At 42.1% G+C, this 23,001-nt stretch overlaps 1 protein-coding gene across 1 annotated transcript; it reads right to left on the reverse strand.

The window, feature by feature from the left end:
* Nucleotides 1-2,533: 2,533 nt before the first annotated feature.
* On the reverse strand, nt 2,534-18,525 carry SDE2 (SDE2 telomere maintenance homolog). Its single transcript, XM_003930295.4, has 7 exons — nt 18,336-18,525; nt 13,224-13,341; nt 11,183-11,294; nt 10,686-10,855; nt 9,490-9,610; nt 6,125-6,614; nt 2,534-2,991 (listed from the first exon to the last, which is right to left on the reverse strand). The coding sequence occupies exons 1-7, from the start codon at nt 18,453-18,455 to the stop codon at nt 2,770-2,772; spliced, it is 1,353 nt and encodes a 450-aa protein (XP_003930344.1). The 5' UTR covers nt 18,456-18,525; the 3' UTR covers nt 2,534-2,769.
* Between the last annotated feature and the right edge of the window lie 4,476 nt (nt 18,526-23,001).

Genomic DNA, 23,001 nt, shown 5'->3' on the forward strand with positions numbered 1-23,001 from the left:
GTTCTTCAGGCTTAAGGGAAATATTAGATCTTCAAGAAGAAATGAAAAATATTAAAAATGGTAAATATGTGAATATATACAGAAAAGATTTTATTTTTCCTCTTAATTTCTTTAAAATACATATTATTCAAAGCAGAAATTATGACAGGGCTTACAATATATATAGATTTAATAGGTATGACAATTACAGCATAAAAGGCAGGGATGGTAAATGGATGTACACAGTTACAAGATTTCTATATTTTATGTGAAGTGGGACATCAACTCTAGGTAGACTGAAAAATTAAGAATGCATAATGGAATTACTAGAGCATCCAACTTAAAAAAATTATAAAAACAGTATAGCTAAAGAATCTACTAAGCTAAAGAGAAAACATGTAGAGTATTAAAAACAATTTAATGTTAACACTTATTAAAAGGTAGAGACAGAATAGATCAAAATGCAAGACTCAAGTATATGTTATTTAAAGAAACTACTTTACGGTGGCTCAAGCTTGTAATCCCAGCACTTTGGGAGGCCGAGGCGGGTGGATCACAAGGTCAAGAGATCGAGACCATCCTGGTCAACATGGTGAAACCCCGTCTCTACTAAAAATACAAAAAATTAGCTGGGCATGGTGGTGCGTGCCTGTAATCCCAGCTACTCAGGAGGCTGAGGCAGGAGAATTGCCTGAACCCAGGAGGCGGAGGTTGCAGTGAGCCGAGATCGTGCCATTGCACTCCAGCCTGGGTAACAAGAGCGAAACTCCGTCTCAAAAAAAAAAAAAATAAAGAAACTACTTTAAATAGACACAGAAGTACAAAGTAAATGAATAGAAAGAGGTATACTGTGCAAAAACTAAGCTTAAGAAGGCTGCAGTATCAGAGGGAAATTTCATAATGATAAAATGGTCAATACACTGGGAAGACCTAAGTTATTAGAGCTTCAAAAAATGAAGCAAAAACTGGTAGAATTAAAGAAAAAAAATGGACAATTCCACAATCATTGAAAACGTTAACATCCTTTTTCAGCACCTGATAAACAAAAAAATCAGTAAAGATGTAGAAGATCTGAACAATACTATCAACCACTTAATCTAATCCATATTACAGAACATATTCACCCAACAATTCAAATTACATATTCCTATTTTTAGAGGCATGGTCGCGCTATATGTTGCCCAGGCTGGTCTTGAAATGACGCTCCCATCTCATCCTCCCAAAACGCTGGATTACAGGCATGAGCCACCACAACTGGCCTAAAATACACATTCTTTTAAACTGTGTGTGGTACATTCATCAGGACAGACAATATATTGGGTCATAAAACAAGTCTCAATAAAACTAAAGGACTAAAATCATAAAGAGGATACTGACCTTATTGGAATTAAAGTAGAAATCAGCAACAAGATACTAAGAGGAAAAAAAACAAGTATTTGCTAATTAGACTGTCTACTTCCGATAATCTGTGGGTCAAAGAATAATTCATGGAGGAAATCAGAAAATAATTAGAGGCTGAGTGTGGTGGCTCATGCTTGTAATCCCAGCACTTTGGGATGCAGAGGTGGGCGGATCACCTGAGGTCAGAAGTTTGAGACCAGCCTGGCCAGTGTGGTGAAACCCCATTTCTACTAAAAATACAAAAATGAGCCAGGCGTGGTGGCCAGTGCCTGTAGTCCCAGTTACTCAGGAGGTTGAGGCAGGAGAATCACTTGAACCCAGGAGGCAGAGGCTGCATCAGGCCAAGATCGTATCATTGCACTCCAGCCTGGGCGACAAAAGCGAAATTCCGTCTCAAATAAAAAAAAAAAAAGAAAATAATTAGAACTGAATAATGAAAATACAACATAATAAAATTGTAAAGATGCAACTAAAGTAATGCTTAAAGGAAAATTTATAGCTTTAAATATATATTTTAAATAACATCCAAGATCAATGACCTAAGGCTTATCTTAAGGAACTAAAGAAAAAAGATAAAAAAAACCCCAAGCTAAGTAGAAGAAAGAAAATAATGAAGAAAAGAAATCAATTTAGGCCAGGCACGGTGGCTCACGCCTGTCATCCCAGCACTTTGGGAGACCAAGGCGGGTGGATTGCTTGAGGTCAGGAGTTGGAGACCAGCCTGGCCAACATGGTAGAACCCCATCTTTTTTTTTTTTTTTTTTTTGAGATGGAGTGGCTGGAGTGCAATGGTGCAATCTCAGCTCACGGCAACCTCCGCCTCCTGGGTTCAGGCAATTCTCCTGCCTCAGCCTCCTGAATAGCTGGGATTACAGGCACGCACCACCATGCCCAGCTAATTTATTTTTAGTAGAGAAGGGGTTTCACCATGTTGACCAGGATGGTCTCGATCTCTTGACCACCTGCCTCAGCCTCCCAAAGTGCTGGGATTACAGGCATGAGCCACTGTGCCCGGCCTAAAACCCCATCTTTAAAAAAAAGAAAGGAAAAGAGAAAAAAAAAGAAATCAATTTAACTTTATTTCTACAAATTTCATAACCTGGGTCAAATGGATAGATTCATTACCTAAATGACACAAGATCAAACCAAAAAATCTGATTAGCCCTATATTTATTAAATACATTACAGAAAACCATACAAAGAAAATTTAAGGCCCAGATGGTTTCAGACATTAATTCTACAGACCTAACGAGGAAAAAGGGGATGGTTAGAATTGGGTTACTAAAAAGTTAGTTTTTAATATCAACAGGAATACTCGTCAAGAGTCCACATTACACAGGTTATAAATGCTAGACACTATAGAGAAATAGGAATCAGCTCTGATGACATTCATTTTTTCTTCCCTTTCAAAGGCTTGGCAAATAAAGCCGGGTCAATTTGCTCCTTTGCCAGTCCTCTGACAGAGAAGAGTCTTGCGGCCCGCTCCTGTAAAGTGCCCCCACATTTCAGTCCAAGAGCCATCAGTTCACACTTGAGCTTCTCCAAACCCAGCAACTCCAGTTCTGCAACAGAGTTGAACGCCAATAAATCTATAGTTTCCTTACCAATAACCTGAGGGAAAAAAATAAAATATTTAAAACAAGCTCTTTCCTCTGAATAAAGACTCTTAACTGTCAACCACATTTTATTTCTTGAGAAATTTTCATTTAATTTGCCATATCTTGCAACTGAATTTTAATCATCATTCATCCACTTTATTCCATAAGTATTCTCAATACATATAATTTTTCATCTACACATTTAGAAACGAGCATGCAGAACAGTAACAGAAGTACAGAATTCCCAGATTTTTATTATTGTTCTTTTCTGATTTTTCCAGTAAAAATCTAAACAGTAAAATACACCAGACTATTCCCACAGAAAAGATCAGGCACTCCTAAAAGCTTAATGAGAATCCCATGCCTCTGTCTATTAATTCCATAATCTTAATGTTTTCTATTCTAATTAAGTAATTAAGACTAATTGTCAGAGTTCCCCCTTATATACCTCAACAAATTCAAATACTGTTCAATAGACTTCCAACTGTTCTACCCACCAAGTACCTTTATAGGCTTTAAGACAAAATTAGCCTGTAATCCCAGCACTTTGGGAGGCCAAGGCAGGCGGAACACTTGAGGTTAGGAGTTCAAAACCAGCCTGGTCAACACGGTGAAACTCCATCTAATAAAAATACAAAAATTAGCCAGGTGTGCTGCTGTGTGTTCCTATAGTCTCAGCTACTCAGGAGACTGAGGCAGGAGAACTGCTTGAACCTGGGAGGTGGAGGTTGCAGTATGCAGAAATCACACCACTGCACTCCAGCCTGAGTGACAGAGTAAGACTCTCGTCTTCAGAAAAAGAGAAAATTAAATACTGCTAATGATACCTTGGAAAGAATGAAAATGTTCATCTTTAGGTGAGTTTTGAAAAATATATTCAAAGAAGAACTTTCTTTCACAGTTTTAAAATATTAAAGAACTCTGGAGCAACACACTCTCTCTCTAGGTGATCTTTCTTTTCTTAAAAAAGCTATTTTGTGGCCGGGCGCGGTGGCTCAAGCCTGTAATCCCAGCACTTTGGGAGGCCGAGGCGGGTGGATCACGAGGTCAAGAGATCGAGACCATCCTGGTCAACATGGTGAAACCCCGTCTCTACTAAAAATACAAAAAACTAGCTGGGCATGGTGGCACGTGCCTGTAATCCCAGCTACTCAGGAGGCTGAGGCAGGAGAATTGCCTGAGCCCAGGAGGCGGAGGTTGCGGTGAGCCGAGATCGCGCCATTGCACTCCAGCCTGGGTAACAAGAGCGAAACTCCGTCTCAAAAAAAAAAAAAAAGCTATTTTGTTAGATTTCTGGAATTAACGTTGGCTTATTTGTGACCAAATTCTAAAACACCACTTATATGTATTTAAAGAATCACACCTGGTTGTTATGAATACAATAGCTATTACAACAACATCAAGAACAAAACCCAGGTTAACATTGAAAAATGTCAGGTTTTATCCTATGATTCCGTATTTTTCTATGACTTCAGTCAGGATAAAGCTCTTACCTAATAAATGCACGTAACATAAAAATTACAGGCTTACAACTCCAGAGATTTTATTAGGCGCAAATTAAGGTCCTTAGCATAAAAGATTCCAATATTCTTAGCAGAAAAGGTATCTATGCATTTTTACTTATTTACTGGGGGAGGGGAAGGTGCTGGCTAAACAAATATTTTGTGTTTATTGAAGGTAATTAAGTAGTTTAGGTTTAGGCCCTTAGCATAAAAGATTCCAATTAAATTAAGGCCCTAAAAGATTCCAATATTCTCACCAGAAAGGGCAATTTATGCATTTTTGCTTATTTACTGGAATAGGGGAAGGTGCTGGCTAAACAAATGTTAGGTTTTGTGTTTATTGAAGGCAATAGTTTAGGTTTTGCCTAGTCTAAAAAGCAAATCATTAGATTAAAGAATATCAGAGATTTTTGCTGGAAGCCAGTCCACTGTAGATAGTGAAAAAACCAATTTTTTGAGACAATGTACTATGAAAATGCCGTTTTTATTTTATTATTATTTTTTGAGACAGCCTCTCTCTGTTACCCAGTCTGGAGTGCAGTGGTGCAATCTCACCTCACTGCAACCTCTGTCTCCCAGGGCACAAGTGATTCTTGTGCCTCTGCCTCCTGAGTTGCTGGGATTATAGGCATGCACCACAATGACTGACTAATTTTGTTTTTTGTATTTTTAATAGAGACAGGGTTTCACCATGCTGGCCAGGCTGGTCTCGGGCTCCTGACCGCAAGTGATCTGCCATTTCAGCCTCCCAAATGCTGGGATTCCAGGCGTGAGCCACCACAGCCAGATGAAGATGACTTTTTTAAAAGGCTGACTGTGGGTACTTAAGATTTAATGATACATTTAAAAGGAGAGGTTCCTCTTCTATAGAAAAGGTCTTCACAGTCAGCTGAAATTATTGTTCAAACTGTATCCTCACATTAGAAACAAGAAGCTGAGTAGCAATTTCGTGACAGGAAAAATGAGCACATTCATCAAATCAAAAATGCCATGTATCGTAATATACCCTTGTTCATGTGTTACTAGGAATAAGTAATACCAATTAAGCTATGTTATACACATCTCATTTTAGACATGCTAAAATGTAGAAAACATGCATCTTACAATTGATGCAATATGAAATCAAGGACACCACCTAGTGGCAATATAGTATAAATTCCAGTGCTTAAAAAGGGTCTTTGAGGAACAAGGCAAGCTTCACCATAATCTGTCCTTAAAATCAAACAAGCCTCAGGCCAGGCGTGGTGGCTCAAGCCTGTAATCCCAGCACTTTGCCGAGGCGGGTGGATCACCAGCTCAAGAGATTGAGACCACCCTGGTCAACATGGTGAAACCCCGTCTCTACTAAAAATACAAAAAATTAGCTGGGCATGGTGGCGCATGCCTGTAATCCCAGCTACTCAGGAGGCTGAGGCAGGAGAATTGCCTGAACCCAGGAGGCGGAGGTTGCGGTGAGCTGAGATCGCGCCATTGCACTCCAGCCTGGGTAACAAGAGCGAAACTCTGTCTCAAAAAAAAAAAAAAAAAAAAAAAAATCAAACAAGCCTTTTACTAAGCAGCTGAGGGGGAAAAGCACATTTTCATTTTAATGATTTATTGTGGAGATTAAATTGATTTAGTTTTAGAAATCAACCCCAAACTTACTGTGTCTCCTGGCTGACTTTCCTGCAGTTTGGCAACGGCAATGTTTTCCTTATCTTCAAGTGCTACCTCGGCAACTCTTTTCCCAACAGTCCCTTCTTTTGTCTCCTTCTCATTCAGTCCAGCCCCAGTGGATTCCTCTTCTATGGATTCTTTACTCTCTGCCTTATTCTCCTGGGTCTCTTCTGTTTCTATCACAATCCTGCTTTCCATGTGCTCTTTGGACTCCCCCAGCTCAGCACATGAGTCTTCTGAAATATGCCTCCCAGAGTCAGTCACTGCGATCTGCAGTTGTTCTGGTGATTCAGGGTCAGTATTCACTACTCTTGCCCTCTGAGAACTACTGGGAAATTTGGCTGTCATCTTGACATCATCGCTGCCATGTTTTGGGGCATGGAAACTGATTCCTGAAGTGCTCAGTGCTTCTTCACTGTCATCATCTGAGCTCTCAGAGCTGGACCCTTTCACAGTCTCTAGTCCCTCCATGCCCAACCTGTCAGAAGCAACAAAAAGGTTTAACAGCATTTATATATTCTATTTAAAGCAAAGAGTTACAGTTTGGCCAGGAAACAGAATCTGTCTCTGCTAGCTTGAGATGGAGAACAGGTATATTTCAGAAAAAGATATTCCAGAGCTTATAAACAAAAGGGAAAAAAATTTCAATGAGACTAGACCCAACTGTCCCAAAGATCTACAAGGACCTCCTTTCTAAAGTTCTGAATCTCTGAAAGCAAAACTGATTTTGCTTAAAGCTTCCCCCCGACCCCATATTACATTAACTTTGATGGTTGGAAATTAGATAAAATAATAAATAGTTATAAAGAAAATCCAGCCAGGTGTGGTGGTTCATGCCTGTAATCCCAGCACTTTGGGAGACTGAGGTGGACAATCACTTGAGGTCAGGAGTTTCAGACTAGCCTAGCCAACATGATGAAACCCTCTCTCTACTAAAATTAGAAAACTTAGCTGGGCATGGTGGTATGCACCTGTAGTCCCAGATACTTGGGTGGCTGAGGCAGGAGAATGGCTTAAACCTGGGAGCTGGAGGTTGCAGTAAGCCGAGATCATGCCATTACACCCAGCCTGGGCGAAAGAACAAGACTCCATCTCAAAAAAAAAAAAAAGAAAAAGAAAAGAAATAAAGAAAGGCCAGGCATGGCAGTGGCTCAATACCTATAATCTCAGCACTCTGGGAGGCTGAGGCAGGAGGATCACCTGAGGTCAGGAGTTCGATACCAACCTGACCAACATGGTAAAACCCCATCTCTACTAAAAATACAAAAATTAGCTGAGCATGGTGGCAGGCACCCCTAATCCCAGCTACTCAGGAAGCTGAGGCAGGAGGATCACTTGAACCCAGGAGGCGGAGGTTGCAGTGAGCCGAGATAGAACCACTGCACTCACTCCAGCCTGGGTGACGAGAGTAAGACTTCATCTCAAGGCCTGTAATCCCAGCACTTTGGGAGGCCGAGGCGGGTGGATCATGAGGTCAAGAGATCTAGACCATAATGGTCAACACGGTGAAACCCCATCTCTACTAAAAATACAAAAAACTAGCTGGGCATGGTGGCGCGCGCCTGTAATCCCAGCTACTCGGGAGGCTGAGGCAGGAGAATTGCCTGAACCCAGGAGGTGGAGGTTGCGATGAGCCGAGATCGCACCATTGCACTCCAGCCTGGGTAACGAGAGCGAAACTCCGTCTCAAAAAAAAAAAAAAAAAAAAAAAGACTTCATCTCAAAAAAAAAAAAAAAAAAAATTCTCTGGTGTTGCTCCTTGCCTTGATTGGTGAAAAAAATACATAAAGAAAATCCTAGGAACAATTATTCTGTTTTATAGAATGAGGTACTGCCCAATAATATATACACACATATACACATATGTACACATATATTTATAAATCCTATGCTTGGGCCAGAGGCAGTGGCTCATGCCTGTAATCCCAGCACTTTGGGAGGCTGAGAAGAGTGGATTACTTGAAGTCAGGATGACACCAGCCTGGGCAACATGGCGAAACCCCATGTCCACAAAAAAATGCAAAAAAATTAGCTAGGCGTGGTGGCATGCACCCTAGTCCCAGCTACTCAGAAGGTTGAGGTGGGAGGATAGCTTAAGCCTGTGAGGTGAAGGCTTCAGTGAGCCGAGATTGTGCCAATGTATTCCAACCTCAGCAACAGAGTGAGAACTTGTCTCCCCCAAAAAAAAAAAAAATTCCATGCTTTATAATATTCAAACCTAGAAATTACCCAAATGGAGACTGGATAAACAAACTGTGGTACATTCATACCATGCAATGATACTGAGTAATAAAAAGGAATGAACTACTGATACATACGTTACCATGGATGAATCTCGAAAGCTTTATATTAAGTGAGAGAAGCCAGACACTAAAGGCTAACATCTTAGAAAAGACTAAACTGTAGTAACAAACATCACACTGGTGACCAATGGTTGTGACCAATGGTTGCCAGGGTCTGGAGGTGGAAAAAGGGACTTAACTACAAAGGGGTACGTCGGAACTATTTCAGGTCATTAAAATACTCTCTATCTAGACTGTGGTGGTTACATGACTGTATAGTATCTATTTTTCAAAAGTCATAGAACCACTCAACCAAAAAGGGTGAATTTATTGTATATAAATTATACCTCAATAAAACTCATTAAAAAAACACAAACCATAGGTAGTGTCCTCACCCTTTCTCTCAGGAACATTTAATTACCATTTCAGAGAGAACAAACAGCATTGTATGCTGAACTCACAGTGTTATGATCTTTGATTAATCATTATCTGTTCATCCCCAAAGGGGATGCCAACAAGAAAACAAGATCCTTTTGTATTTATTCTCAAGAACCTGGCCCAAGGGAAGTGACTGGTAACCAGAGGACCAACTAGAGCAAAAAGAGAACTATCTGAAGAATGGACACGAAAAAGTACTGCCGTGCTTTTCACCCTCAAGTGTGAGAGTGGAAAAGAGAAGTCTGGCAAAGTGACCAAAGACCTCAATGATGACTGCAAAAAAAACACAGAAAACAACTGCCTGGATGGTACAGCTTGGCTTCCACCTGAAATTTTAAGAAGTTAAACTCCTTCAACAACACAAAAGTAATGCAAATATAAAGCTATTCTTATGTTTCACTGTAAGGAAAAAATTCATCCTTTACATTCTATCAATGGCATTCACAGCAGAAACGATTAGTAGTATGTACAACGTGACGGACAATCACTGAAACCTAAAGCTTGAAGCACTCTGGAAATTTTCTGAGCTCCCAATAAACATTACATAAAAATGTGTTTATGCCAGATAAACAAGGAGGAAATGTCTCATGTCAGTCCTCAAAAATCAGTTGGGAACAAAAGTGAAACACTTACCAGAAGCATCTCTTCTTCCCCATGCCAGCTCCTCTGTCTGTTTTAGATTTGGTAGGCCATTGCCGTTTCCGATTCTCATTGATTTCTGCTGAAACCATCTTGCTGGAGGCAGCCTGCATACCTAACCAGAAACGTTAACAATCCAGTTTCTATTATACGGACTGAGTTTAAAGAGATTACAGGGCCGGGCGCTGTGACTCACGCCTGTAATCCCAGCACTTTGGGTGGCCGAGGCGGGTGGATCATGAGGTCAAGAGATCGAAACCGTCCTGGTCAACATGGTGAAACCCCGTCTCTACTAAAAATACAAAAAATTAGCTGGGCATGGTAGCGCATGCCTGTAATCCCAGCTACTCAGGAGGCTGAGGCGGGAGAATTGCCTGAACCCAGGAGGCGGAGGTTGCGGTGAGCCGAGATCGTGCCATTGCCCTCCAGCCTGGGTAACGAGAGCAAAACTCCATTTCAAAAAAAAAAAAAAAGAAATTACAAATAACACGGATTGCAAAAAGAGCTGCAATCTACAACTCCAGATTTAAATTTCTTAAGATACCAACATTTTATGCAGTTAATTGCAAATTTACACAGATTTAAAATAATAATCATTCTGGTCTAGGAGCAGATTCTTAAAGCATCATTGCAATTTGTAACTTTGAGGATGACAGGTTCATCCCTAGCTCTCCCCAAACCTAATTATTTATCCCTGTGTCAGTTATTTGCATACGTTTGTCTTTTTCCTGTCATATCATACCCTTTTTGATGGAAAAGATTGTTTCTTATTCAATTGTTCCCATACTAGGCCTGCCATAATGCTTTGGATGCTAAAAACAAAAGTTAATGAGAATCACTCACATTAAAAACTGACCTAAAACTGGCAGCAAATTCTCTGAGGTCTAGACATCTTCTGAAGACTTAGCTTATCTCTAAACACAAACACAAAAAATGTTCTTACCTGGGGCCCATGGCTCCATGTAATTCAGGGGTTAAATATGCCAAATGTTGCGTGGGTATACGTTCTTTTTAAAAAAATATACTGTGTTCATTTAAAGGGATAAAAGTTCCAAAGTTTTCATCAGATTCTCAGACATCTATAACCTAAAAAAAGCTTAAGAACTGCTCTTTATATGTAGCATAGAGCAGTTTGGAACAGCTGGCTTCAAGGGTGCCAGCTGAACATACTAAGGAATCCTCATTCTCACCTTTGAGGACGGAATCCTCCAGACGCTCAGCCATCTCATGGCACTGCTGCTGGTAGTCAGGGCTGGTGAAGCAGTGTTTGGGTTCTAGAAGCTTCCGTTGCAGTCGCTCCAGCCGCTTCTGCTCCTTTTCAGCCTCTCGCTCGGCTTGTTGTTTTACCCATTCAGCCATTCTGGGGATGAGGGAGGAAGAGATGTTACTGAACAGATATATTACATATATGCTTTTATATATAAAATGTCCCTGATGAATTAATGCACTTGTTTATATTGGGATATTCTCTTAGAAAAGTGGGCCATGCTTACTACTGGCCTATGGTACTGGTTTGAACTAAATCTCAAAGATAATTATTAAATTACAGAAGAGGTTAAATCTGATAATAAATTCGGATGTAAATATTTTAAGTTTCCATTGCCAATATGCACGGCATATGTATAATCACTACTGATAGGAAAGTATGTGTCACTCTTAAAAAAAAAAAAAAAGGTGGACATCTTACGCTTTTTCATGATTGACATCTCGTAGTCTCCTTCCACTGAGATCCCGGCAAGCTTCTCGATTGGTTGTCTTCTCAATCTGAGCACCAAGTGCTCGAAGCATAGATCCAAAACCTGAGCAGATGTATTTGGAGAAAGCAGGTTAAAATGTGTTCAAGGATGAATACAAGCCGAATTTGTGAAAACAATCTGTATCACAAGGTTAACAATGATCTCTCTCTTTTTCTAAGAAAAGATGAACATCAAGATTCTAATTCAGGCAGCAAAAGTAAAAAGACTGATTCAACCTCATGCCTTTTGCCTTTCATTTTATAGTTCTGAGATAAAATACCTAGCCCTCCCCAAACCTAATTATTTATCCTTGTGTCAGTTATTTGCATACAGGTATAGTATCTATACGGCTGGACTATTTAAAAAGCTTCACCCAATGACAGAAATTCCCAGATTCCCAAATTAAGAACTTAAAAAGTATATACTGAGACTTCAATGAGTTTAAAAGGAAAGGCAATTTTAAGCTCTCACTGACTGATATGACATGCTTCATTCTTTTTCTTCCCCCCACTAAGAGATGGGGTCTTGCTCTGTCACCTAGGCTAGAGTGCAACAGCTTGATGTAATCAAACTTACTGCAGCCTTGAACTCCTGGGCTCAATGGATCCTCAGCCTCCCAAGTTGCTAGGATTACAGGTATGTGCTAATGTACTATTTTGTTTGTTTGTTTTTGTAGAAACCAAAATCTTACCGTCTTGCCCAGGCTGTTTTCAAACTCCTGGGTTCAAAGAACCCTCCTACTTTGGAGTCTCAAAGTGTTGGGATTACAGACATGAGCCACCATGCCTGGCCACTTACTTCATTCTTCTTTTTTTGAGATAGAGTTTCACCGTGTTGCCCAGGCTATAGTGCAGTGGCACAATCTCAGCTCACTGCAACCTCCACCTCCTAGGTTCAAGTGGTTATCATGCCTTAGCCTCCTGAGCAGCTGAGATTACAGGCATGCAACAGCACACCTGGCTAATTTTTGTATCTTTAGTAGAGATGGGGTTTTGCCACATTGGCCAGGCTGGTCTCCAACTCCTGACCCAGGTGATCTGCCTGCCTTGGCCTCCCAAAGTGCTGGGATTACAGGTGTGAGCCACTGCGCCCAGCCCATGCTTCATTCTTAATGATACAATTTCCAACAGCTGAATATAGTCTGATACGTCAGCACTCTGAAAACCAAACCAAGTCACTGTAGATTTTGAGAAAGCTTAGGGATCACACGTTAGTGCCTTAGGAAAAATACCAAGAACTGTTTATATTGTTTTCACTCTTCTTTTCTTCTTCGTAGTTGTATTAATACAACCAAAACTTTAATCTGCCTCAGCCTATAAACAATTGTGTTTCCTCAAGTTAACTTTAGACTTCCTTTGGAACTACAATAACAAGACAAACTCTTAATTAAAGTGGAAGGAGATTTAAAAAAAATACATTTATTCAGCAAATTGAACAGAATAATGGCCGTCTCTCTTTATCTAACTTTTCCCCAAAGTTTTAGAGCCTAGGTTCCCTAAGAGCTATCCAGCTAGTGAAAGTGCAAATTGTATCATGCAATGTTTCTTTCTCAACAAGAATAAAAGTGTGGGCAACAAGGCAAACCCTCATCTCTACAAAGAATACGAAAGTTAGCTGGGCATGGTGGTGTGCACCTGTAATCCCAGCTACTAGGGAGACTGAGGTGGGAGTATTGCTTGAGTTCAGGAGTTCAAGGATGCAGAGAGCTGTGATCGCACCACTGTACTCCAGCCTGGGTGACAGAACAAGATGGTGTCTCAAAAAGAAAAAAAAAAGAAATAAGAATATAAGAGAAAATATCCAAAATTAGGTTAAGTAAATGAAAGAATTCATAAGGAAAAACAATGTTGGCATACTAAAGAGACCAAGAAGTTTGTTAATTAAGTACCACGGCTAAAGACAGCAAATGTCAGCAGCAGAACAGGAAAATAAATAAATAAAAATAAAGACTGTAAATGTGCTACAACTAAGTAGTTAATGTCCACATCCTACCTCCTTTTCCACCACAAAGTCTGGGTTCCAAACTATACACGGCTCCATGCTGCACTGTGTCATTGGTGTTAATGAGTGCTCCATTGCATTTTACGAAGTAGTATTCCACTGGAACATCCTAGAGACAAATTTGGTTTTTTAATGCCTTTTATGAGACAATACAAGTTTGTTACAAGAAGGGACCTAGCTGTCTTTTTGTTACTCTGGTTACAAGTACACGGTGTTAAATTAATATTTATTGAATTGAAAATGTAAACTACTAGAAGAAAAGTTGGCCGGACGCACTGGCTCACACCTGCAATCCCAGTACTCTGGAAGGTCGAGGTGGGTGGATCACAAAGTCAGGAGATCGAGACCATCCTAGCCAACATGGTAAACCGTGTCTCTACTAAAAATACAAAAACTAGTTGGGCATGGTGGCACATGCCTGTAATCCCAGTTACTCCAGAGGCTGAGGCAGGAGAATCACTTGAACCAGGGAGTCGCAGGTTTCAGTGAGCCAAGAACGTGACACTGCACTCCAGCCTGGTGACAGAACAAGACTCCGTCCCAAAAAAAAACACATCATTTCACATGATGTATTCTGGGTATAATTTTTTCCCTACATTACCTAATCATCACATACAGAAAAAACTTCCATCTTTTTGGTGAAAACAAAAACTGCCTCTTATTCTCTAATAGGTAATCTGAGTCAAGGTAGAGACTATACAGGACTCAGATTTAATAACTGTAGCAGTCCCATTTTCTGACTTTCCTAAACAGGTAAGATTAAATCGAACATCAAAAATAGTCCTCAAATTTAAAACTGACAATATACATCCTCAAAAGTGCAGGTAGGAATAAAAAGAAGAGAAGGAAGGAGTCAAGCATATGGTGTTTGTTTTTTTTTTAAGACAGAGTTTCACTCTTGTTGCCCAGGCTAGAGTGCAATGGCATAATCTCAATTCACTGCAACCACCATCTCCTGGGTTCAAGCAATTCTCCTGCCTCAGCCTCCCTAGTAGCTGGGATTACAGGCGCCCGCCACCATGCCCAGCTAATTTTTCATATTTTTAGTAGAGATGAGGTTTCACTATGTTGGCCAGCCTGGTCTCAAACTCCTGACCTCATGTGATCCACCTGCCTCAGCTTCCCAAAGTACTGGGATTATGGGCATGAGCCACTGTGCCTGGCTACAGTATGATTTTTAATACATCAATATAAGTATACCATGGGAGACATAAAAACATGAAAAATGAGCAAAAATGAGCAAAGTTGCTGAAGACACATTAAGATTCTGGGCAGCCCCTGATTCTGTGTAGCTGCCCCAAGGCCCACATGAATCAATACTGTCAGCAGTCCTGTAACCCAGTAAAAGTCCACTCTGAACCAAGGAAATACAGAATTACCAAGCAGCACCAGGTTGGTGGATGTATGGAGACTGAGATGTGATTATAGTTCTCTTCTACAGTCCCTGCCCAGATGCCTGAGTAGAACAGGTGAAGAGTCGGATTTATCTTGTTTGGGGTTTCCCAGGCAAATATAATGGCGGGAGAGAGAAGCAAGGGAGCTCAGGCTGTCTGCAATGAGGTAACATGAAGGACTTTTCTTGTCTTTAAAATACCATCTACCTTAAAGAGCTGTTGTAAACATTAAATGAGATATGTAATACATTTTTTTTTTTTTGAGACGGAGTTTTGCTCTTGTTACCCAGGCTGGAGTGCAATGGTGCGGTCTCGGCTCACCGCAACCTCCACCTCCTGGGTTCAGGCAATTCTCCCGCCTCAGCCTCCTGAGTAGCTGGGATTACAGGCACGTGCAACCATGCCCAGCTAATTTTTTGTATTTTTAGTAGAGACGGGGTTTCACCGTGTTGACCAGGATGGTCTCGATCTCTTGACCTTGTGATCCACCCACCTCGGCCTCCCAAAGTGCTGGGATTACAGGCTTGAGCCATAGCACCCGGCCCGAGATATGTAATACATTTTGTATCTGTTTAATGTTTACATATTAGAAGACTTTTGTATGTCTAACGAGTATGGTATTTCTAAATAACTTTAAAATACATTAATTAGAAGGCAGAAAGTATACACCATGGAATGATGTATACTTCATTTCCAAACAGGATGGCTTATTAAACAAAACTGATCAACAAAATTGCATTTTCTACTTAAGATTTGATGAAGTAGGCCGGGCGCGGTGGCTCACGCCTGTAATCCCAGCACTTTGGGAGGCCAAGGCGGGTGGATCACGAGGTCAAGAGATCAAGACCATCCTGGTCAACATGGTGAAACCCCGTCTCTACTAAAAATACAAAACATTAGCTGGGTGTGGTGGCGCGTGCCTGTAATCCCAGCTACTCAGGAGGCTGAGGCAGGAGAATTGCCTGAACCCAGGAGGCGGAGGTTGCAGCGAGCTGAGATCGCGCCATTGCACTCCAGCCTGGGTAAGAAGAGCGAAACTCTGTCTCAAAAAAAAAAAAAAAAAAGATTTGATGAAGTCACGAGCAGAAAAAAGGATAAGAAACGTGGACTCAGTTTAACTGTTTTTAACCATTTGTGCATTGTAAAGTGCTTCAAAACAAAGTATCATGTGTGTTTTAGCACAATCAGTGTAAGGCTATCAGAGATAAACCTGTCAAACTTATTGATTCACTGCAATGAGGGAAACTGCACACCAGGAGTATTGGGTATCTAACCAACACAAAGAAAGAAGTGTCATTATCAGATTTGGGCACAGGGTGGAGTTGAGGTGAAATTTACATCAAGTAGTGTTTAAACAGCCTCAAAATAAAGCAGGACTGTATACGAAAAGTGTCAACATCAGATTCGTATTGTGAAGGCTCCTCTTTCCTTGGAAACTACAAATTTAAGATAAATGTGGAAAACTGTGTCCAGAAATTCTTAATGGGAAGTTCTGACTTGGGTTGGAAATCAAGAATGCTTCTCTACAAGGAAAGAGTGGGAGGATTCACTCTTACTGAGAGAATTTCAAACAGCACAGTTTCTTATAGTCTATTATTTCTGAGACCAAGGTTTCTCAGTCAATAAGAAAGCATTAGACCTTCATGGGGTCATTATGACATATTACCATTTGCTGTTAACTCTGCAGCTGTACATCAGTGTAGGTGTGGGGAAACAAAAAGAGAAACAAAAAATTTTGCAGCTGGCTTTATCTGTATCTCTTATCCCAACCTGATGAAAAGCAGGACAGATTTTTATTTCCTCAGTGGGAGTTAACACTAACTTCATCATGTGTCAGAATAGTTTTGCTTTTAAAAGCACAGGTGTGAACTTGAGCTATTCTTATTTGTTCCAGTATCTCATCAAATACCTTTTGTGTTTCTATTCTTATTTGCTATGGTCATGTTTCTTAAGTTTCTGACTGAATCCACTCACATATGTACATGTATATGTACATGGACATGGACACGTGTACACATGTACACACCTGTATGCATACACACACGTGCACATGCACAATGCACACACATGTACACCTGTGCACATGTACATGTGTACATGCATGTCCATGTGCACGTGCGTGTCTGCACACGTGTGCATGTGTGCACGTATAGGTGTGTACATGTGTATGTACACGTGCGTGCACATGTGCACGTGTACACATGTATGTGTGCATACGCATATTCATGTGTAGATGCATGCATATGTACACATACACATGTGTATGTGCATGTGTATGTACATATAGTAATTTTTTTGAGAGTCTTGCTCTGTCACCCAGGTTACAGTGCAACAGCACAATCTCAGCTCACTACAGCCTCCATCTATCAGGGTCAAACGATTTTCCTACCTCAGCCTCCCAAGCAGCTGGGATTACAGGTGTCTGCTGCCACGCCTAGCTAATTTTTGTGTATTTTTAGTAGAGACAGGGTTTCACCATGTTGACCAAGCTGGTCTCAAACTTCTGACCTCAGGTGATCTGCCCTCCTTGACCTTTCAAAATACTGGAATTACAGGCATGAGCCACTGAACTCATATTTCTTGCTTCTGATTTTGAAAATTCTTATTTCCAACACACCTCACGATTAAGATCCTATTTTTTCTGGTTTCGCTTTGGATCAATTGTCAGCAAGTCTGAATGTTGTACTCATGAGTCAACAGTTATTTTCAAAGGAATTAGAATGCAATTATTTTCATGGTCAAAAATAGCTGTGCTTACAGGTTTTAGACTGGATTACAGAGCAGGAAAGAAAACATAGAAAGTAAAAACCCGTATTATTTGCAAACACACACTGCTTCTTCACGGAATCGATCCAAGTCTCTTGAAATTTTGGTTTAGACTGCAGTGTTAACATTTGTTAAGCTTATAAATAGCAAGCAGAGGAAATAGCCGAGGAAAGCACGGATGAGGTGCGAAAAGAACAGAGTTCTAGTTCAAGTGCCAAAATAAAATTAGATTCAGGGAAACCACTACATTCTTTTGACAACTGAACAGGTTTAATATCTTATACCTGGTAAAAGCTTGAGAGTTAAGTAAAAGCTCCTACGTAACTTTGAAAGTCCCTGATAGGTTTTCACGAATACGCATGGACAAATGAGACCATTAAATGATTAACGAACACTTCTACGTAACAGGCCCTTAGAACTCAGGCCCTCAACAGGCCACACGTGTGAATGCTTGGCCACAACCAGTGACCAGAAGAATCAATTTTCCTCCCCAATAATCCTTTGTCCTGGGTGTTGACATACGTATTTCTCTAGGCTGGAGCTAATAAAGCTGTGTGATTAGTGGACAAAATACACGTCACATAACCATCGTAAGAAGGTGAAGACTTGAGCCTTAAAAATCAGCTGGCTCAACTCCCGAAGACCATCAGATTTACGGATAAAGAAAGAAACAAAGCATTTGTAACTGTGGGCGGGACTAAGTAACTGTAACAGGATTTTTTTTCCTCCCTCTTGGTGGGGAGGCAAAACAACCACCACCACAAAACAACAGCAAAGAAAGGTCTCAGTAACAGTTCGAAGCACCTTAACACTAAGGAAATCTCAGCCTTAACAAGTGAAAATCCCAGAGAACAGACATACCCCGCTTGACAGACCTACTCCGTACCCAGCGCTGCTACTTGTCCGCCTCTTTCTCCGTCCTAACAGCAACTGAAATCCTCACCTGATCTTGACAGTGCCGGTGGATAAAATCCCAGACGGTGCACTGAGCCGAGGCACACCGTACCGCCTTGCACCCAAAGCCGGGGCCCCGAATCCACACAAGCGCCGCGGCCTCCGCCATGTTACTGAATCTTCGAACCTCCAGCCTCCCTGAGACACCAGACGCCGCAACTCGCCCGGCGCATCTTGATGACGCGCACTGCGTCTTCCAGCGCCCCGCCCCTCACGCTGCCGTTCGCCCTTCCCCTCCCCTGCGGCTGGTCACGTGAGCCGGGCGACAGGGCGGCAGGGCGGTAAGAGCGGCAGGGCGGCAGGGCGGCAGGGCGGCGGGGGCTGGGGGAAGGGAACAGGAAAGGCCTGGCGGAGGCCGATAAGACGGCCGAGCACCGGGCGAGGCGTTGCTAGGAGAAGTTGCTAGGGCGGGGCTCGAGGGACCGGCTATAAAAGGCTGGCGCTAGGTTAGGTTTCGAGCGTCCTGGCCGAAAGCGATAAGACTGTAATTAAGCACCGCCCTGTACCGTGGGCTTTGGCCCTTTTCCTCACATCTGTGTAGTTATTTTTGGGTCGCGGAGAATTGTGGCCCGAGAAGGCCCTGCTGCCCGGGGGTGTGGGGAGAGAAGCTGCAGTCCCGGAAGAGGTTTTGGGGGGCCGCTTCCTTGGCCTGGAGGAGCCCCCCCATCCCGAGGGGGCAAGGAAACGACTCCCAAGAGGTCCCCAAACAATGGCCCGCGTGGTTTTTCCGCCAGGTTTACAGAGCGTTCGCTTCTCCAGAAACAGCCAGCCTCCGGTTTCTGCTAGCCACGCACGGTTTATTCTTATTTCCGCCTGTTTGTGCTCTGCGTTATCTCCACTTTAGCTCTGTTTTCAAAATATTTCACAGCAAGTGGGCTCTTGTGAAAGGCAGTGACAGGAATGACGCTTACAGTCCTGCTGCTTCAAAAAACCCTACCGTAACTTTTATTCTGCACCATGGAAACACACTCGGACAGATTTGCATAACCTAACTTTAAGGCTTAGGGAATCCGAAGGAGTCCCTTAATATTTAATAGGCTGAGATTACGGTATTTCTAAAATCCTGAACAATTCAAAAGCCACCAGTGTGGAGAGAGGAAGATTATCAAGAGATATCTGTGTCTCTTAAACACAAATGTATCGGCCCACAGAATTGCTTTCTCTGCCTTTAAAATGCTTGGCAAATGAAACTCCTTGCTGAGAGGATAACAACACAAAATTCAGAAATCGTTTAGCCGTAGCAGTATGTGCAGAAATGGAATTTTCAAGGCCTGGGAAGTTATAGATTCTGTTGTCTTTATTTCACACACAAGGGAAAGTTGGGGAGAGAAAGGGGCCCCATGGGGATGCCAGTAGATAAAGAAAAGTTACAAAAAATAATAAAGACACACTGTACCTAGAAGGCAGTCTTTTGGAAAGGTTGTGCCGTGGCGACCCTGGAGTTTGAAGGTGTCTCACCCGGTACATGTAAGCAGCCCAAACTCCAGAAACCTCAAGTCAGTCTGCAGTCGCCCCCCGCCACCCCACCAGCTGTCTGTCCTCGGGTTCCTGAGCAAGTAATCTACAGATCTGAGCCTTAAGCCTCTTTTTTAATTTGTGATTTCTTCCTTCTGGGGATCAAAAATGACTATTTCAAATAAATAAAAAATTTTAATGACTATTTGAAAGGTCTGAGATCCTACAAGTAACCATATGAAGATCAGTTAGGCTTTCTATAACATTTTTGTGTCAGGGTAATGTTTTGTATTGTGTAAGGAATGATGATGATTATAGTCTTTTTTTTTCTTCTTTTTTGAGACACTCACTCTACCACCTGGGCTGGAGTGCAGTGGTGCAGTCGTAGCACATGCAGCCTTGAACTCCTGGGCTCAAGCGATCCACCTCAGCCTCCAGAGTAGTTGGAACTACAGGTGCATGCCACCACACCTGGCTGATTTTAAAATTTTTGTAGAGATGTGTTTTCACTACGTTGCCCAGGCTGGTCTCGAACTCTTGGGCTCAAGAGATCCTCCTGCCTCAGCCTCCCAAAGTGGTGGGAGTACAGGTATGAGCCATGGAGCCTGGCCTAAGTAGTATTTTCCAGTAAGGAAACTCCACATCCATTTATTACTAACATTATATCTAGTCTTCATAAAACCTGATGTCTGAAGGGAATTTATCTCTTTTTATCCCTCTGTTGCATTTAAATTTCTATTATTTAAAAAGTCCCAGGCCGGGCGCGGTGGCTCAAGCCTGTAATCCCAGCACTTTGGGAGGCCGAGGCGGGTGAATCACGAGGTCAAGAGATCGAGACCATCCTGGTCAACATGGTGAAACCCCGTCTCTACTAAAAATACAAAAAGTTAGCTGGGTATGGTGGCACGTGCCTGTAATCCCAGCTACTCAGGAGGCTGAGACAGGAGAATTGCCTGAACCCAGGAGGCAGAGGTTGCGGTGAGCCGAGATCGCGCCATTGCACTCCAGCCTGGGTAACAAGAGCGAAACTCCGTCGCAAAAAAAAAGTCCCAAGTACTGAATAAGTATTTGTCATTTAAAATATGAAATAACTATTGTTTTTAGCTTTTCAGATACAAATTTCTGAGCAATATATAATTTGTTAAAACTTCCAAATGAGTCTGTAGTACCATGACATATACAGAACAGACATTAAGTAAATATTAGTTGGATACTTGATGGATTACTAAGGTAGTAAGTTAATTATTCTTGCTGTACATATGATGAAATCTATTTTTCACTGATATAACACGATCTGTTCTAAGGATGCAGAATTTAACTTGGGTTGCTCACTATTAAATTCCTTTAAAGAATGGGGAAATTGAAGCATGTAAAGTTAGGGCTATGGCCAAGAACACAGTGCACATCAGTGCAAAAAACAAAATCTAGAAAGACAGCTATTAGCTGGGTTACTAAGGGTGTGTGGAATTGTCCAGTTGACAGTGCTATGCGGCAGGGCTAGTCAGTGATTATGGAAAAGAAGAGCCAACTGCTGCCACCTTCCCCACCTCACGGTGTCAGGTAGGGAAGGCACAGGAAGATACGTGAATGGTTGTCACAACTAAATGGTGAGTGGGAGAGGTGCCAGTTCCTCTACTGTCAACAGAGTGTAGCCATGTTCCTAGGACTGTATTTGGTGTGCTTTCCAGTAAACCACACTGGCTTTGTTCCTGCCTATTTTCTCCACAACAATGCTGTAGCCACATAGTTGCCTTTTGAGGACTGGTTCTGCTGCCATAAGAGGGACACTGTGAGGGCATCTTGAGGCAATGTGGAATAGTTGTTCATTGCCAGGAAATGACAGCACCAGACAATGTTTGTGTGGCAACCCATGACAGAGGCTCAACTGAGCCAAATGTCATACTGGTCTGCAAGAACAGGAAGCAGAACTGTATGCTGGCAATTTCCATAAACAGCAGCCAGGCTTCTAAACTAGCCAATCTATATCCATGTGTGACATACAAGTCGCACTTCTGTGTTTTCAGCCATGCTCGTGTGCAGAGGAGAGGAAAAGTGGTTGCTAATACCTTATTTATGACAAAAGACAATGGGACAGGCTGACCCTCTCTGTGCCAGAAACGCAAAACTACCATAAACTACCAACTTGGCAAGGTCGCCTTATAGATGGCTCCAGCCCCAGGGACAATGAGGTCAGCTCCTAGGATGGAAAAACAGCATCTGGGTGAGAGCTGTGTAGTCCTCAGCGGGTGGTGGATGGTGGGAGGTGGAGCCTGAAGCAAGCCCCAAGATGCTGGCTGCTAGGGAGGGCACAGCTCCGCCCTCCTTCCTTATTGGATGGAGGAAAACAGGACAATGGTGAGGTGGAGTTGAGAGGCAGAGAAGGCTTGTGTTCAGCACTGACGCCTGAAAGGAGCATGAGAGGGCAGAAAAGAACACTAGGGTGGAGGTGCAGAGCAGAGATACAAAGCTGGCCCCACACTCAGTGCTGAGTATAGAAGCCCACCTCTTTGTAGTATCAGCAAGACAAAAGGAGCATCCTTCAGAGTGGACTTCCGCCAGTAAATTCTGTCACTCCCAGTTGCTCTAGATATTACCTTGTTTGCATTATCATGACAACACTAGCTTATAAAGACCTACTGGTTATCATTCTTATCATCACCATCAAACAATGTTTCATTAAAAAAAATTATATATTATTCACTACGAAAACTATAAAGCAAAACTAGCATAGTGCCTATATTCCAGAAATTAAGTTTCACAGCACCGAAATTTTTTTTTAAATATTGAACTCGACTTCTCTCTGATGAATAAAAATCCACGATCCAGGCCGGGTGCGGTGGCTCAAGCCCGTAATCCCAGCACTTTGGGAGGCCGAGGTGGGTGGATCATGAGGTCGAGAGATCGAGACCATCCTGGTCAACATGGTGAAACCCTGTCTCTACTAAAAATACAAAAAACTAGCTGGGCATGGTGGCGCGTGCCTGTAATCCCAGCTACTCAGGAGGCTGAGGCAGGAGAATTGCCTGAGCCCAGGAGGCGGAGGTTGTGGTGAGCTGAGATCGCGCCATTGCACTCCAGCCTGGGTAACAAGAGCAAAACTCCGTCTCAAAAAAAAAAAAAAAAAAAAAAAAAAAAAAAATCCACGATCCTGTTTGAATTCCGTATAGCCAAGCATTTCAAAAGGGGATATTCTTGGAGAA

This window comes from Saimiri boliviensis, chromosome 14, assembly GCF_048565385.1.
Source record: "Saimiri boliviensis isolate mSaiBol1 chromosome 14, mSaiBol1.pri, whole genome shotgun sequence".
Classification (NCBI taxonomy): Eukaryota; Metazoa; Chordata; class Mammalia; order Primates; family Cebidae; genus Saimiri; species Saimiri boliviensis.

Coding starts and splice junctions, on each gene's coding strand:
- SDE2 (XM_003930295.4), bottom strand. CDS start 18,455: ATGGCGGAGGCCGCGGCGCTTGTGTGGATTCGGGGCCCCGGCTTTGGG. Junction 13,342..18,335: donor ACCGGCACTGTCAAGATCAG/GTGAGGATTTCA, acceptor ATTTGTCTCTAG/GATGTTCCAGTGGAATACTA. Junction 10,856..11,182: donor GATGTCAATCATGAAAAAGC/GTAAGATGTCCA, acceptor CCTCATCCCCAG/AATGGCTGAATGGGTAAAAC.